Raw genomic sequence first — 13,850 nt, forward strand, 5'->3', positions numbered from 1 at the left:
GCGCGACGGCCGGAGCCCCTGCCTGTAGGGGGCGCAGCCCGCGAGCTGCGGTCCTGCCCGCCGCCGTTAAGGAGACCCGCCACACGGTCCGAGTCTCGGAAGATAACGCAGGCGCCTCCCACCACTGCAGAAAAGGGGAAAATGGTGCTGGTATTGAGAACCACAAAGTGTTTTCCAGCCATGCAGTCGTTTAATCTCGCCTTCATCCCCTTTATAAAATCATGATGTGAGGTAGATGGGCATTATCCCCAATGTGCAGACGGGAAGAATGACGCCGAGAAGGCGCGACGGCGGACTCCAAGGCAGGACGATCTGACGCCAAGGTACTCTCTCCCAGAGTCACGGCCGGCCTAGCTAGGCAGCAGCTTGCGGAGAGCCGTGCCCGACGCTGGCGGGCGCGGGACTTGGTCGGGGATCATGGCGGCGCTGTGTTCGGCGCGCAGGACCAGACGCGGGCAGGCGGCGCGCAGGCGGCGCAGGCCCGCGGCGCTCACGTTGCGGCAGAAGTCCACGTGCAGCGTTTGCAGCGCGCCCCCGTGCGCCGCCACGGCCGCCAGCGTGCGGTTGGTCACGCGCGCGCAGTTTTCCAGGCGCAGCGCGCGCAGGCGCGGGCAACTGCGCAGCAGGCGGGCCAGGCAGTCGTCGGTGACGTGGCCGCAGCCCGACAGCGTGACGGACGCCAGGTTGGGGCACCTGCGGGAAGAGCGCTGTGACCCGGGCGGGGCCGAGACGGGCGCCAGCCGGCCGCAGTCCCGCCGCGACTCCTTCATTGTACCTGACCACACGCTACACGGGCAGAGGACTCTGCCTTTTACCGAGTGAGGAAGTCGCCTGCAATGAGCAGCCAGGATTCCAACAGGGCTTTCTGGACAATTTCCCCAGCCTTTTCTGCCGCTGCACCCCCACTATACCTTAATGTTGAGGGTTCTTCGCTCTGAGTTTCAGGAGCCTCAGTAGGGAACCCCGCCCCCAGAGACCCAAGCCTTCTGTGAATCCAGGGCTTGTGGTTCTGGGCATGCGTCTTGGTTTTTCTCTGGTCTCAAAGCTTACCTCAGGCTTCATAAAACCTTTGGCAGGATTTAGGAGGGGTTTCCTTAGGGAATGGTGACGTGGAAGCCAAGCCCGAAACGTGTGCCTCAGTGAAGGTTCTAGAGCCCAGTTTCAGCTCAGTTGGCTGGGGGCAGTTATTTCATCATCCAGGTGTGTACAATTAGGGACACCCAGGGAGTTTTTGGCCCAGAAAGCTAGAGATCCCTCTGCTCCAGCCTCACCAGCACCTGCAGGAGAAAAGATCTGGACCAAAGTTAGACTTGGCTTATTTTCAGTGTGTCTTTAACCTTATTACTCCCTGGGCTTTAGTTTCCCTGTGTGTGACATCCCTGTGGGATGTTTACTCATGGGCTTGTGAGGATTAGATTGGCTTTGGGATGTAAAAAGACTGCATCAGGGCTTCCTATGTCACTTTCCTGGAAACAAACAGGACCAGATTGCTTCCACTACAGGAGCCTGAGCCTGAGTCTGGAGTCTGTAGCCAGAGGGAGTTGAGTCTGGCCTGGTCCTTTTCCCCATCAGCCTCCCACTTTGTTCCTTCACTGCACCCAGATGGCTTATGTCCACACAGTTTTGCTGGAGAAAGAGAAGGAACTAAAATATACTGGGCCCAGCCACATTTCACACACTGAGCCCATACCTTCCTTATATTCTTGTGCTTTCTTTAATTACATAAACAGAGCTGGGGAACTCAAGCCTTTTGGTCTTTCTGTGACACCAGAGCCTGTTGCTAAACCCATCCTATGGCCCAGGAGTTCCACTCTACACCTTGGGTTGGGGAATTCAGCCCCATCCTTTAAAGCAACAACACAAAAATTCGGGCCTAATCCCTCCCACCTCACCCTCCTATAACCCTCATTTCTGAACCTTGTTAAAACTCATCCAAACAACCTGGGCTGGTCTAGTCAGGGCCTCGCTCCAAGTCCATCTTCTGTCATCCTGCAGTTTTCAAAAAAAAGAATTGCAGGGGAGGGGGATTCTTTCCTCCCATTCCTGTTCTACTGCCAGCAAACAGTAGATATTAACCTTGGTGGCAACAAACCAGCCAAGCCTAGTTTTCCATGAAGCCAGCCCAGCTTGTTATGCTCCTGGTGCTTTTTCTCAAAGGTAGGATAATCTGGTGGGCTCTGTAAGCTCCCTGGCTGCTGGTGGGGGATGAGGAAGGCTGGCCTGGTGGCCCAGCCTGTGTTGGGGGTGCAGTTGAAAGCTTCAATACAGGATGTTTGGGGGACATACTTTTAAAATTACTCAATATTGATTTGAAATTAAAATTTAATTGGGTAGTCCATAAAATCTGGCAACCCTAGATTGTGGGTAAATCATACCTCCTCTTGGAGGATTAGTTTGCTCCTTTGTAAAAGAAAGCCAAACTCCTGCCCTAGGGCCACTGTGAACATTAGTAAGTTCCTCAAAGGAGACCATTATTTATTGTTACTTCCAGAGTCTGGTGTGGCTCAGCTAAATCTATCCTTCCTCAGCAGCATTTCTCAGACCATTGGGGCTCCTTTCTAGGGCCAAAATGAAGAGGTGTGCTGATAGCTGAATCTGGCAGCCTGTTCCCAGGGCCTGTCCTTGAAACTCCAGGCCTAGCTGGACCCACCCAGCACTTAATGGCTGCCAGAGAGGACAGCTGCCTAAGAGCAGGGACGGCTTAGCCCCAGTGCCTTTACAACAGAGACAGTTCTTGAGACCCTAAGGCTGAAAGGAGTGTTAGCAGATAGGTCATCTACTGAGAGCTGCACTGAGTTCAGGGACTGGGCATCTGCCTTGGGCCTAGTCTGAGGTGCCCCAAAGCAGGAGGCATCTTGATCTTATAATTTCCACTTCCCTGGTTTTCCCATCCCTCCCCCAGAGTCAGCACCAGCAAAACCAGAGCTGCTCAGGAACAAAGCTGCCTACCTGTCACACACCTGGAGGAGGAAATCACTGACCAGGCTCTCATGCCGGCTACAGATGCTCCTCTGGAAGGTGCTCTTAAGCCAGTCCTCAATGCTGCACACCTGCACCTGGCTGGAGTGCCAGCAGATGGACAGGCTGCGCAGCGCTGGGCCCAGAAGGAAGTTGTCCTTCTTAAGCTCAGTGAGGGAACGGAAGTGCAGCAGAGGCCAAAGAGCAGGGTCCTCAAACACATCATGGAGCTGGGAGCAGGTCCTGGCGAGGCTCTTCCTGCTGTCCTTGTCCAGGAAAGAGAAGAGATGCAGCAGGCACTCCCGGTTAAGCTGGGTTATGTGCATGGTGAACGGCATCCACAGAGTGTACCCAGCCAGGGCTGACCTGCCTCCTGCTGCTCCTCCCCAGCTCAAGGCTGGTAGACATATATGGTTGAGGAATGGTGTTTATTTTTGGCCAACAACTGGTCCTGAAGCTCTTGGCGGTGGGGGTTGGGGGAAGAAAAGCCAGGATCCAGACATACATGCAGTAGTCTGTGGCTCAGCTTATGTTCAGAGGGATTGAAAATCCTAGCAGAAAAGCAGCCTATTGAAGTTAAATAGTTTACTTAAAAGGGATTTCTTTTCCTTTTAGCTGACAATGGTGTTTAGCAGAGTTCTTTTGGTTTTTCCTAAGGCATTTTCATTGGAGGTGGCTGGCCACACCAGCTCTGTCTGGGCTTGCAGTCTACCCACTGGCAGGCAGTGTTTGTATTAACTGGTTTTGTAGGACATCAGTGTAGGTCTTTTGCTCCACCTTTACCACAAAAAGGCCTGCTGGATGTGAGAGCTAAGAATGGTGGTCCTTTCCAAGCTGGGAGGAGAATCCACAGGCCATGCCTCTTTTCTGTTACTTCTGTTCAGTAGACTGGTGGTTTCCAGGTAGGACTGAGCTGCCTTCAAATCCTACTGCCCTCCACTGGACAAAAGGATTTCCTTAACCTCCCAGATGGCTCTAATTTTACCAAATTGTTTCATAAAAGATTTAACTGAAGTAATTTTATCTTTCCAAGGCTTTTACTTTCAGCTTTAGTTCATTTGGCCTTATATTTTTTTACATATGTCCTTCTGTTTCTAGCTTGTACTTTCCAAAGTATCAGGACAAAGGAGGTATCTCTTAATACAACACTGCACAAAACACTTTTATGTACTTTAATAGGTGTTTGCTGTGGAAGGCAGCCATTGCATCTGCTCTGAGTGTCCTTCCCTCTTAAAGAAACCCATGGATCATCCCCTGCCCCCTCTCATGCTCCTGTGGTCAAGTAGCCTAGGGGTAATATCCATTAAGTTCTCCCTTCTTAAAGCACCTGAGGCCTCCAAGTAGACCTACTTCCTAATACCTCTTCATCCCTAGGCCTGTGGCCCTGCCTTTGTTCCTCTGCTGTGATTTCCTAGTTGTGTTGATGGGTTGGTTTGGGGGACACTAGTACTGTGCAGCTCTAGACGTCACCATTCTGCCTTTGCAGTACCCGAGGTAAGGACAGTTTTCCTCAGCTAGTCTAGGGAACTTTTGTTTACTCCCCTCACTGAACTGGAATTGGAAGACTTTTTTCTGGACATGTGGTTGTGACACTGATAAGGTGGCCATGCTATACCTGCTTCTGGAATCGAGGCTGGCATGTGCCAAACAGAGGCAGCTAAGGAAAGGAGAGCACAGCTGTCCTGGTCAGCATCCCTACCCTGAGCAGTCTCAGCTGGTCTCCTGAGCCTGCTACCCCAGCATGAGAAAGGGACTCGAAAGGGGGCTGCTCATATTTCAAGTTCATCATTTGAGTTGTTCAGAATAACAACTGCAGCCCTTTGGGCTGTGTCTGATTATGCTGCTCCACTGCAGGTGGATACCTAGAAAACCTCCACATTCCCTCCCAGAATCCTCTCCAACCATCACTTCACACAGGCTGACCATTGGGAATAGGTGGTCTTTTCAGCTTGTTAAAAAGAAGTGCCGTGTGATCCTGCCACCTGCTGGAGAAGAGCCCTGATGGTTCATCATGGCTTCCCAGCTGCACTATTGCAGCCCCCATGCAACTGCGGAAGATAGGGAGAATGTGTGGAACTTTGTCCCTTTGCTGCTGCTCCAAGTCAATGGCAAGAGGCAGCCCAGACCAGAAGGTGGGCTTCCCAAAGTGAGCATGCCTCTTGAGGATCTGACACACAAGGAGCTGATGGCTCTGCCCTTTTGGCCTTGTCTCAGCTCTGCTGTTTGGCACAGCAGTGGCACCTGAACAGCACAGGTGCTGAAGGGAGGTGTGCCTTGTGGGGCATGGAAGCCAGACAGTCTGAGCTGCAGGCCATTCTGCCCTCAGTTTTAGAAGACTGACAGGAACAGGCAAATAGGTGAAACAGAAAAGCAACAGGTGTGTAGACAGTTCCTGTGTCTTCTGTTTCCAGGAGGCAATGGACAGAGAAGATGTGTAAGCTCTTGCTTTAAGCATAATTTATTGGCACCACCTCCTTTGCCTGTTTTAGTTTATTTTTTAAGAGAATTTTTTAATATTTATTTTTTAGTTTTTGGTGGACACAACATCTTTGTTTGTATGTGGTGCTGAGGATCGGACCCGGGACGCACGCATGCCAGGCAAGCGCACTACAGCTTGAGCCACATCCCCAACCCTGCTTGTTTTACTTTAAAAGATGATCAATAAGCTTTGCTTAGAGCTGAAAAACTGGTTCTTCAGAAGGTAGCTTCTGGCTCTGAGGGAGGGACAGAAGCCTCATTTCCATAAAGTCAGTAGTCACCAGAAAACTGCAAGGATTTGAGGATTTCACTGAGCCAGGTGATTGGCCTTTGACCCCTCACTATGGCCACTCCCTTGTGGCACCACCTACTCCATCCTGCCCACATACAGCAGCAGGTTCAAAGTACTGGGACTTCTGTAAGAACTACTACCTTTTGATAGTTAAGGCCCAGAACTGGAGTCAGCACATCATTTATTTGGCTCCATTGAAAGGGGTTCAGAAATAACAGTCAGAAGGAAAGAGAACAGACCTTTAATGATACTTTCCATAGAATAGTTGAGGCTGGTGAAGCAGAAAAGGGATGTGATTACAACTTGAATGAACCAGTCACTTGCACAATTAAACAATCCTCTTTGCATAATACACACTAAGTTTTAATGGCAAACAGTCACGTCACAGCACAACCAGCATGTGGAGGCTGTCACGCTCACACCTGAGGAGGTTCTGCACCAGTGATGAGGTGCAGAGACCTGGACCAGAGACAATTCCACACACACACTGCTCCTTCCTGGGCCAGGGGCATCATCCAATGGCCACACCTGGTCACAGGGGACCCACAACCTGACTGCGGGAAAAGGCCTTGCTATGAGCCTTTCCAGGCCCCAAGTGCAGAGGCTCCTTCAGCAACAGAGGGTCCATGAGAGAGTTTAGGGGATGGTGGAAGTCACAATGGGATAAATATGTCTAAAAAGATTTATGTACACTAAAACAGCACTGTCTGTCTGAAGACACCTTTCTCCAATGAAGGAGCGGTTTGGCTTAAGAAATAAATATGTCCCACCCCAGAAACCATGCTGTTGAGTAGGTTCCACAGGTTGAGACACATATTTAACACTTAACCAGGCCCAGCACGCTTGACTGGTTTAATTCTATTATATCTGTCATCACTATACACTGAGTAGAATACAGTGGATAAGCAAAGGTTTCTCCACCATGGAGAGAGATTTGTGTTGCCACAAACTGTTTCTATTCCCACCTGTGTGGGAGGACTTCTGAGAATTTCCTGTTCCATGGAGCCACATGACATGAGGCCCTGCCTCAGCATAAGTTCTGAGCAAGAAGCCACATTCAGGTTAGAGACAACATGGCGCGGAAAAAGCCCTGAAGAGCAAAGAAAGATCCATTAACCACGGTATGATAAGGCTACAACTACAGGATGAAAATACAAATAGGCACATTTACATCATGGGCACTCGGATGGATCCAATCACTTTCCAAGAGTCTTCATGATACCACTCTAAATATTCTGCTTAAAATTGAGCAATAAAAATGCTACAAAAATTCAAAGAGGAGGTGTGTTCTTCACATAAACCAACAGTACTGCCTGGCTGAAGACCACTTTCTCCAACAAAGTAGTCCAGCCTGCCACTAAGTTCCACTTAGTATGAAAAGACATGTCTTCATCAGTATGGATTCTGCCAGTCTTTACTGTTCAGTCATCTCAGTGCCCATGCCAAGACTGGAGTCCTAAGTGTGATGTTAGATGATCTAGCTGTCTACCTTCTGAGCCAAAGAGCCTGACTCACAGCAGAACTAAGCAAGGTCAGAGGAGACTTACTTTTCAGTTATATGTGTTTTAATGTACTGATTGATAGATTAGCATAAATCAGTCCAACTCATTTCTGTAGACCAAATGTTATATTTGCATATAGTTCCACCTAATATAATTTGGTGCTGTAAATTATTTTAAATGCTAATTACCTGCTAGGACTCTGATTCTTAACTGTAAGACCTAAAGTTTTACTCTCTGGAGTGAAAACTTAGGCCAGTGTTGTCCAAGAGAACTCTATCCATTGTGGAATGTCCTAGACCTGCGCAATCTTAGCCAGGTATGGGCGCTGAACACTTGAGATATGACGCTAGTATGAGTGAGGAACTGAATTTTAAATTTAAATAACCACATATGGCCATCATATTAGATAACACAAGTTTAGACATAACTGCCGTTTGCTCTTTGTCGTATTAAAACATTTATCCAGCAAATGTGTTCTGCTCTGAGAGAATGTGGGATTTATCCAGAAGGAAAAGAAGCCACCTCTGCTCCTATAACTATAAACAACTGACCTAGGAGGAAAGCCATCAGACTTTCTTTTACATTCATACACTAGAAAAAGTTTTGACTATTTTTCCTTTAAATTAAAAAAAAAGAAAATAGGATTGCCAAAAAGTCTGCTTGCCTGGCTGAACATGAAATGTATTTTGTCCTTTGTTGAGAAAAGGAAGGAAAGAATGGCAGGGACAAGAAATGAACAAGAAAATGGCATGCAGTTCAATGCCTGCATGCCTGTGCTGGCAATCCTACTCTCCCCAAATAATTTACAAGTAATGCCATCACCCCTCAAAATTAAAGAGCTGTCTTAGAACCCTTGAGCAATCACAAATGCCTTCTTTAAATGAGACTGAGTTCAAATTTCAATTTGAGCTCCATCTAAATAGTGCCTGTACCTATTTTTATGGACAACACTTTTGAAACGAACACTACTGAGTTCAAGAATACAAATTATACTTATTCAAAGTGAGAATATTTTTAACTTGCTCTGCTCTCAGGATAGGCCAAGAAAGTTAAAACCCAAAGTAGCAATGACTCCAACTTCCTTCTGTAAAAGCAGACCCCACAACGACACCTGGAGTGTAGGTGATGGCCACCATCAATTGTGGATCATCTCTTCCTCAGATGGCCAAGAAAGAAGCAAGTCTAAAGTAGACATGCAGTTACTCCCAGTGCTACAACTAAAGGGGGATTTAGATGCTGATTCAAAAAGGCAAAGAGAAGCTATGATTTTTCTCACCAGATAGCACCTGTACCATGCAACAGACTCACAGACGTTTTTAAACATTATGACATATTTGTTCTTATTTGGATTTTTCTGTATTCCTGACCTGTCTCCCCCCATGAAAACACAAAAACTCTATAAACTGAAAAACCCAGAAAATAGAGTAATTTTTTAATCTGCAGTACAGGTATAACTGGACCAAAAAATTTATTTAGTTATTGCTGATAATCAGCAGCCATGAGACACCACCAGCAGCAATTACCTGGTCTACTTAAGGATGCACTCTCAGTTATCTTTTACAGTCAAAAAGAATGATTACTGAGCATTCACTGTGAAATCTTATGGGCCACAAATTCCGCACACACATGATCCTTGATTGGGAGTCAACCTGATCCATCCCAGCTGTAAAAAGGCAGCAGGCAGTTATGTCACTCTTCACACTCAAGAGCGTGCCTTGCTTTCAGCATGTGAGAGTAACAAAAGCACTGATGTAAATGTGCTTGAAGTGAGAACTGAAAACATTAATATAAAAAGGCAAACAGAACTAAGTTCTTGAAACTACATATAAAAATCGAATTATTACAACTAAAGCAGCAAATCAAAATGTCTGCTGAGGTTTTCTGGTAGAACAACAAAAAATTAGTTGGTGCCCATGTTCAATAAGTCACTACTAATGACAAAACTAAACCCAAAACAGGAAACTGAAAAGTGCATAATGAAATTAAATCTTAGATCAAGTATTTATGGAAAATTGGAAATGTTGCCCGGTATAGTTGATGAATAATGATTCAGAGGAGGTATTAAAGTTTATCTGATCCAGCTTTAGCCTGGCGCTCCACATAAAAAAGGATGTAGGCCTTTGCCTTCACAACTGTCTCTTCATCAGTCAGTGTTACAGTACTGTCATTGAAATGGAACCAGCGGCCTTCATGAGTTGCATATGCCGTGTAATGTCCAGAACCAACCCTGTAAAGAAAAGGCACAAGATCAAAGAATATCAAAAGACTGCACAAATCACAAGTACTTGTGCAAACTTATAACCATTTGTTATACATGAAATAGATTTTAATAAGTTCTATAATTAAAGAATAAATCCTAGAAACTTTTGGTTTAAGACGGCTGACTGAGCCCATCGGTTTACTTTCCTCCAAACCCAATGAAAAGATAAGGAATATACTGATACTGGAAAAGAGAAAGGAATACCATCAATTGACCAGAAATTAAGGGTTTTCTAGAACACACAAAGCAGATAGCACTGGATTAATAGGGAAATTAACAGAGTTGTGAAACTTTTAACCTAACAAGTATAAATTAAAGCCTACAGAAACAAGGAATATAATGCTAGATTTCCTGTCAGGATCTTGGAAAAATCTGAGCTTAAGAATGAGTTTGCCTCAAAGGAAACACAATCCCCTGATGCTTTGGTCATCAAGAGCTTTTCCCTGTCAGTATGACCCAACTGTCACACATAGCACCCCAGTGTCAGTCCTCCCCATCAGGAAAGAGGCCTGCTAGAAAAACCCTTACTACAAAAAACAAAAAAGTTACAGACTAATCTTCAATTTGGGTACAGATGAAACCCAAATTGATTACTTGGAAAAAAAATAGGCCGGTGGTCTCTGGAAACAGAAACAGAAGATACAGCCAGGAAAGTGACTATATACTTAATAGGGATTCCAGAAGAGAGAAAAGAGAATGAGAGAGAACATATGAACATATCTATGAGGTGAAGACTAAAAGTGTCCCTACTAGCTACCAAGCAGGAATGCATCTAATATTTTTTAAGTCCAAAGGTAGAGGATCCTACAACTTCTAGAGAAAAAGCTGGGATGCCTATAAAAAAGTGAGAATCAGATTTGTACAAGACTTGTCATTTGCAACTCTGGATGGTGAAGTCAATGGAGTAATGTCTACAAAGCTGTGAGGGAAAAGGATTTTAAACATAGGAATTGATTTGCCCAAATATAGCAGTCCATGTTTAAAGATAAAATAACCATTCTCAAATGGACCAAAACCAAGAAGATATGTGCCCCTAGTATAAGCTTTCAAGGAAAAAATTAAGAATGTAATTCAACAAAGTAAAAAACAAATCTTGAAAGTACATGACATGGGTAAATTACTCTAAATATCATCCCATTTTATCTTCATATGAATTTCAATTGGCAAAGAAAATAAATACCTTTGAGTAAAAATGACTCAGAATATTTTGGACAAAAGAGTAGGTGCTCAATACTGGGCCCAAATGAACCATTTTCCATTTTGCTTTTATATTCCTTCTCTTAGTGCTTCACAACATCCTCTCAGGAATTCTTTCCACATCGAGATGGAAGGAAAGTTCTATTTCACCTACTTTAATGAGTCTGAATTCATTTTTAGGGAGTTCAAAGAGAATTATCAAGACTGGTGCAAAATTGCAGGTGTTCTTGCGCCTGCCACCAGTTGTTCCCACCCACAAGCAGAAGGCTGACATACTCACCCAGAACCATGGTGCACCACTACAGCAGCAAGGTCATACAGGCAGTTCTCTGGGCCACTGTTTTCAGGCTGGGGAACAAGGGAGAAGGCAATTTGAGAACTGGGTTAGGAGCAGTGGCCAATGACATCATCAGTGTCTCCTGCCTCTCTGACCTTGACTCTCTCTGTGTGAAGACTTAAATGTATCATACAGTACCTTTTTACCATGCTAAAAAGGTAATCACCTTACCTCTAGTAAGTAGCATTTCATGTCTAAGCCTCTCAGTGGAAATTCTACGTAAGTATCAACTTTGTTTCTTAAATATGCTGTCCAATGAAATCTTTTCAAATGCAAGCATAGCACCTGGATGACAGAGATAAGAATGAACACTGTGAACCAACACCCAGTTTATCTTCCAATAACTTCCAGCCTAATGTCGCTCAAACAGTATTTTAGGTATCCTATCAGTATTTCTTCGGACCCTTGCTATTGCTTTCTTCCAGCTTTTATTGAAACCCTGGAGACCAATACAGAACAGTTCACACAGTCTAAAATTATAAGAATTTTTTTGATTAGTCAAGCATTTTCCCCTTTGAAATAGCACCATAATTTGAAATTCAACACTTACCTTAGGCAGTTTTTGAATCCAGAACTTTTTTGTGGACTTTTGTTTCTTTTTGCATTTATGGCACATATATAACTCTGTCTCATCAAGTTCTTCTAAATCAGTAAAACTTCGAAGACAATCTAAAACCAAATTGATTTGGGCAGCATTAAAACAAGATGCCTTTTATAAAGACAATGCACACTCTATAGAGTGAAAAAACTGAATTTGAAGCCAAATGACTCAGATTTAAAGCTCAGCTGTATCGGCTCTGTGACCTTAGAAAAGTCAGTCTTCCTCAGGTGCAAACTGGAAACAAAAATAATATCTACTTGAAAAGCTGTGTGAGGAAAAGAAATAACAAGTATAAAGCACCTGGCATCATGCCTGACAGCTAGAGAAATGAAAAATGATGTTGGATTTACTATAATTAATAAAAGAATTAGTCTGAAAAGTCTAATAAAAACTCATTCCTGATGAAATAAAAGTTTCAGTAGCAACTTCTCTCAATTGTGACCTTAGAGAGGTCACAAAGCCTGAAGCTTATAAAAAATAAAGTAAAATTTAGATCAAACATTTTCAAAGTAAACATAGATTGTCACAGAAAGCTAATCTCCAATGAAACTTTTATCCAGACTCTAAAAGTCCCCTACATAAATCATAGCAATTTTTAAAAAAATTTTTAGTTGTACTTGGACACAATACATTTATCTTATTTATTTTTATGTGGTGCTGAGGATCGAACCCAGGAACTGTGCTAGGTGAGTGCTCTACAGCTGAGCCACAACCCCAGCCCTACTTTTTTTTTTCTTTTAATTGTTTAATCTGGGGTTTGGTAAACTGTGGTTCTAAGCCAAATCCAGTCAGCCATCTGGTTTTGCAAATTATTTCTGTTGGTACACGGCTGCACCCATTTGCTTACAAATGGCCTTTTATACTACAATAGCAGAATTCAGCAGCTGGGCAGAGAGACCTTATGTGCTGCAAAGCCTAAAATAGTTATTCTCTGCTTTTTTACAGAAAGTCTGTCAACCCCTGCAACCAGTCATATTCAGAAGTCTGTATAAAATGTATGTTGTTATTCCATAGGAAAAAATATTATTATACCGACAGCTCAGGGCAAGAGATGGATTCTCTCCAGTACTTGAGGATCCAGGGTCTGTGTGAACATCTGCTAGAGTTGTGCAGTGGGCAATGTCACTTTCCTCTCCCAGAAGTAGCCATATTTTCTGGAGTTAATAATTTCTTTGCCTATTCCTTTAGACCACAAATATGCATTTATGTATCATTAAACAATGTACTAGTTTGATAAGATGGTTAAACTGTGGAAGGAAAGACAAGACTGTCTCTGAACTCTGAGTTTCCAGATCACAATCAGCCTCAGCATCCTGACAGAGTGTAAGAAAAAGCCTCTATGGGGAAGTTAGTGGGAGCAGGGTCTAATAGGGCTTAGATGTGGCCTGGTATTAGAGGGGCAAGCACAGGATCAAGGGGATCATGCATTCTTGAATATGCCTTTGCCTCATGATTCCTAGTGCCTGGAAGATACATCCTACCTTTGCCTCCCCTCAATTCTTATTTCTTTCTAAACCTCCCCTTCTTTCCTCAGTTTGCCCTCATATTCCATGAATATTGTTTCATCAAAAAGGGTTCCTAGGAAAGGTACATTGTTTCAACATTACACTTCTTAAAGCAAGTCTCAAGACACCAACCCAAACTTGAATATATAGTGGTACCATTCTCAGAGGCGTCCCAAGTTCCATGTCTCTAGCTGTAAAGATAACCGACTATCATGAAGACTGGTTGGTTCTATGAATCCTTTAGACTGGCCACTATGGTGCCTGTAAGTTGTGAAGCTGAAATCATGGGAGGTTTTATCAGCAAATATTTGTTGCATCATGTAAAAAGCTGTGTGGCCTTGGCAGGGATAGGAGATGCTCAAAGAAAAATATTATCAAAAGAATAAAAAGACAGGATACAATGTCAACTCACAAAAATCAGTGGCATTTTTGTATTTTAACAATGAACAAGCCAAAAAAGAAATTAAAACAATTCCATTTACAACAGCATTAAGAAGAATAATTTTTTTTTAATTTTGGGGGGGTTCCAGGGATTGAATTTAGGGGTATTTGACTACTAAGTCAAATCCCTGGCCCTATTTTGTATTCTTATTTAGAGACAGAGTCTCACTGAGGTTGCTTACCACCTCCTTTTTACTGAGGCTGGCTTTGAACTACAATCCTCCTGCCTCAGCCTCCCAAACCACTGGGATTATAGACATGAACCACCAAGCCCAGCCA

General features: G+C 44.2%; 2 protein-coding genes across 6 annotated transcripts in view; both read right to left on the reverse strand.

Moving 5' to 3' along the window:
• Window positions 1-170: 170 nt before the first annotated feature.
• Window positions 171-5,836, reverse strand: Fbxl22 (F-box and leucine rich repeat protein 22). The gene is made up of 2 exons (XM_005316669.5): window positions 2,950-5,836; window positions 171-693 (listed from the first exon to the last, which is right to left on the reverse strand). The coding sequence occupies exons 1-2, from the start codon at window positions 3,294-3,296 to the stop codon at window positions 351-353; spliced, it is 690 nt and encodes a 229-aa protein (XP_005316726.1). The 5' UTR covers window positions 3,297-5,836; the 3' UTR covers window positions 171-350.
• A 117-nt stretch (window positions 5,837-5,953) lies between these two features.
• The window catches only part of Usp3 (ubiquitin specific peptidase 3), a 92,472-nt gene continuing 84,575 nt past the window's right edge, over window positions 5,954-13,850 (reverse strand). For 4 of the 5 annotated variants that reach the window (XM_005316666.5, XM_013359382.4, XM_078049501.1 and 1 more), the window contains 4 exons: window positions 11,575-11,693; window positions 11,196-11,309; window positions 10,968-11,035; window positions 5,954-9,457 (listed from right to left, as the gene is read on the reverse strand). In XM_005316666.5, coding sequence (XP_005316723.1) covers window positions 9,292-9,457; window positions 10,968-11,035; window positions 11,196-11,309; window positions 11,575-11,693 — 467 coding nt within the window. In that variant the 3' untranslated portion in view covers window positions 5,954-9,291. The remainder of the gene's footprint in view (window positions 9,458-10,967; window positions 11,036-11,195; window positions 11,310-11,574; window positions 11,694-13,850) is intronic. The other variant, XM_078049500.1, reaches the window with a different exon arrangement.

Source organism: Ictidomys tridecemlineatus, chromosome 5 (assembly GCF_052094955.1).
Source record: "Ictidomys tridecemlineatus isolate mIctTri1 chromosome 5, mIctTri1.hap1, whole genome shotgun sequence".
NCBI lineage: Eukaryota > Metazoa > Chordata > Mammalia > Rodentia > Sciuridae > Ictidomys > Ictidomys tridecemlineatus.

Bases quoted from the DNA above. Each gene is read 5' to 3' on its own strand.
- Fbxl22 (XM_005316669.5), bottom strand. From the start codon at position 3,296: ATGCCGTTCACCATGCACATAACCCAGCTTAACCGGGAGTGCCTGCTG. The intron at 694-2,949 runs GTAGGCAGCTTT...CTCTTCCCGCAG, and splicing joins CTCCTCCAGGTGTGTGACAG to GTGCCCCAACCTGGCGTCCG.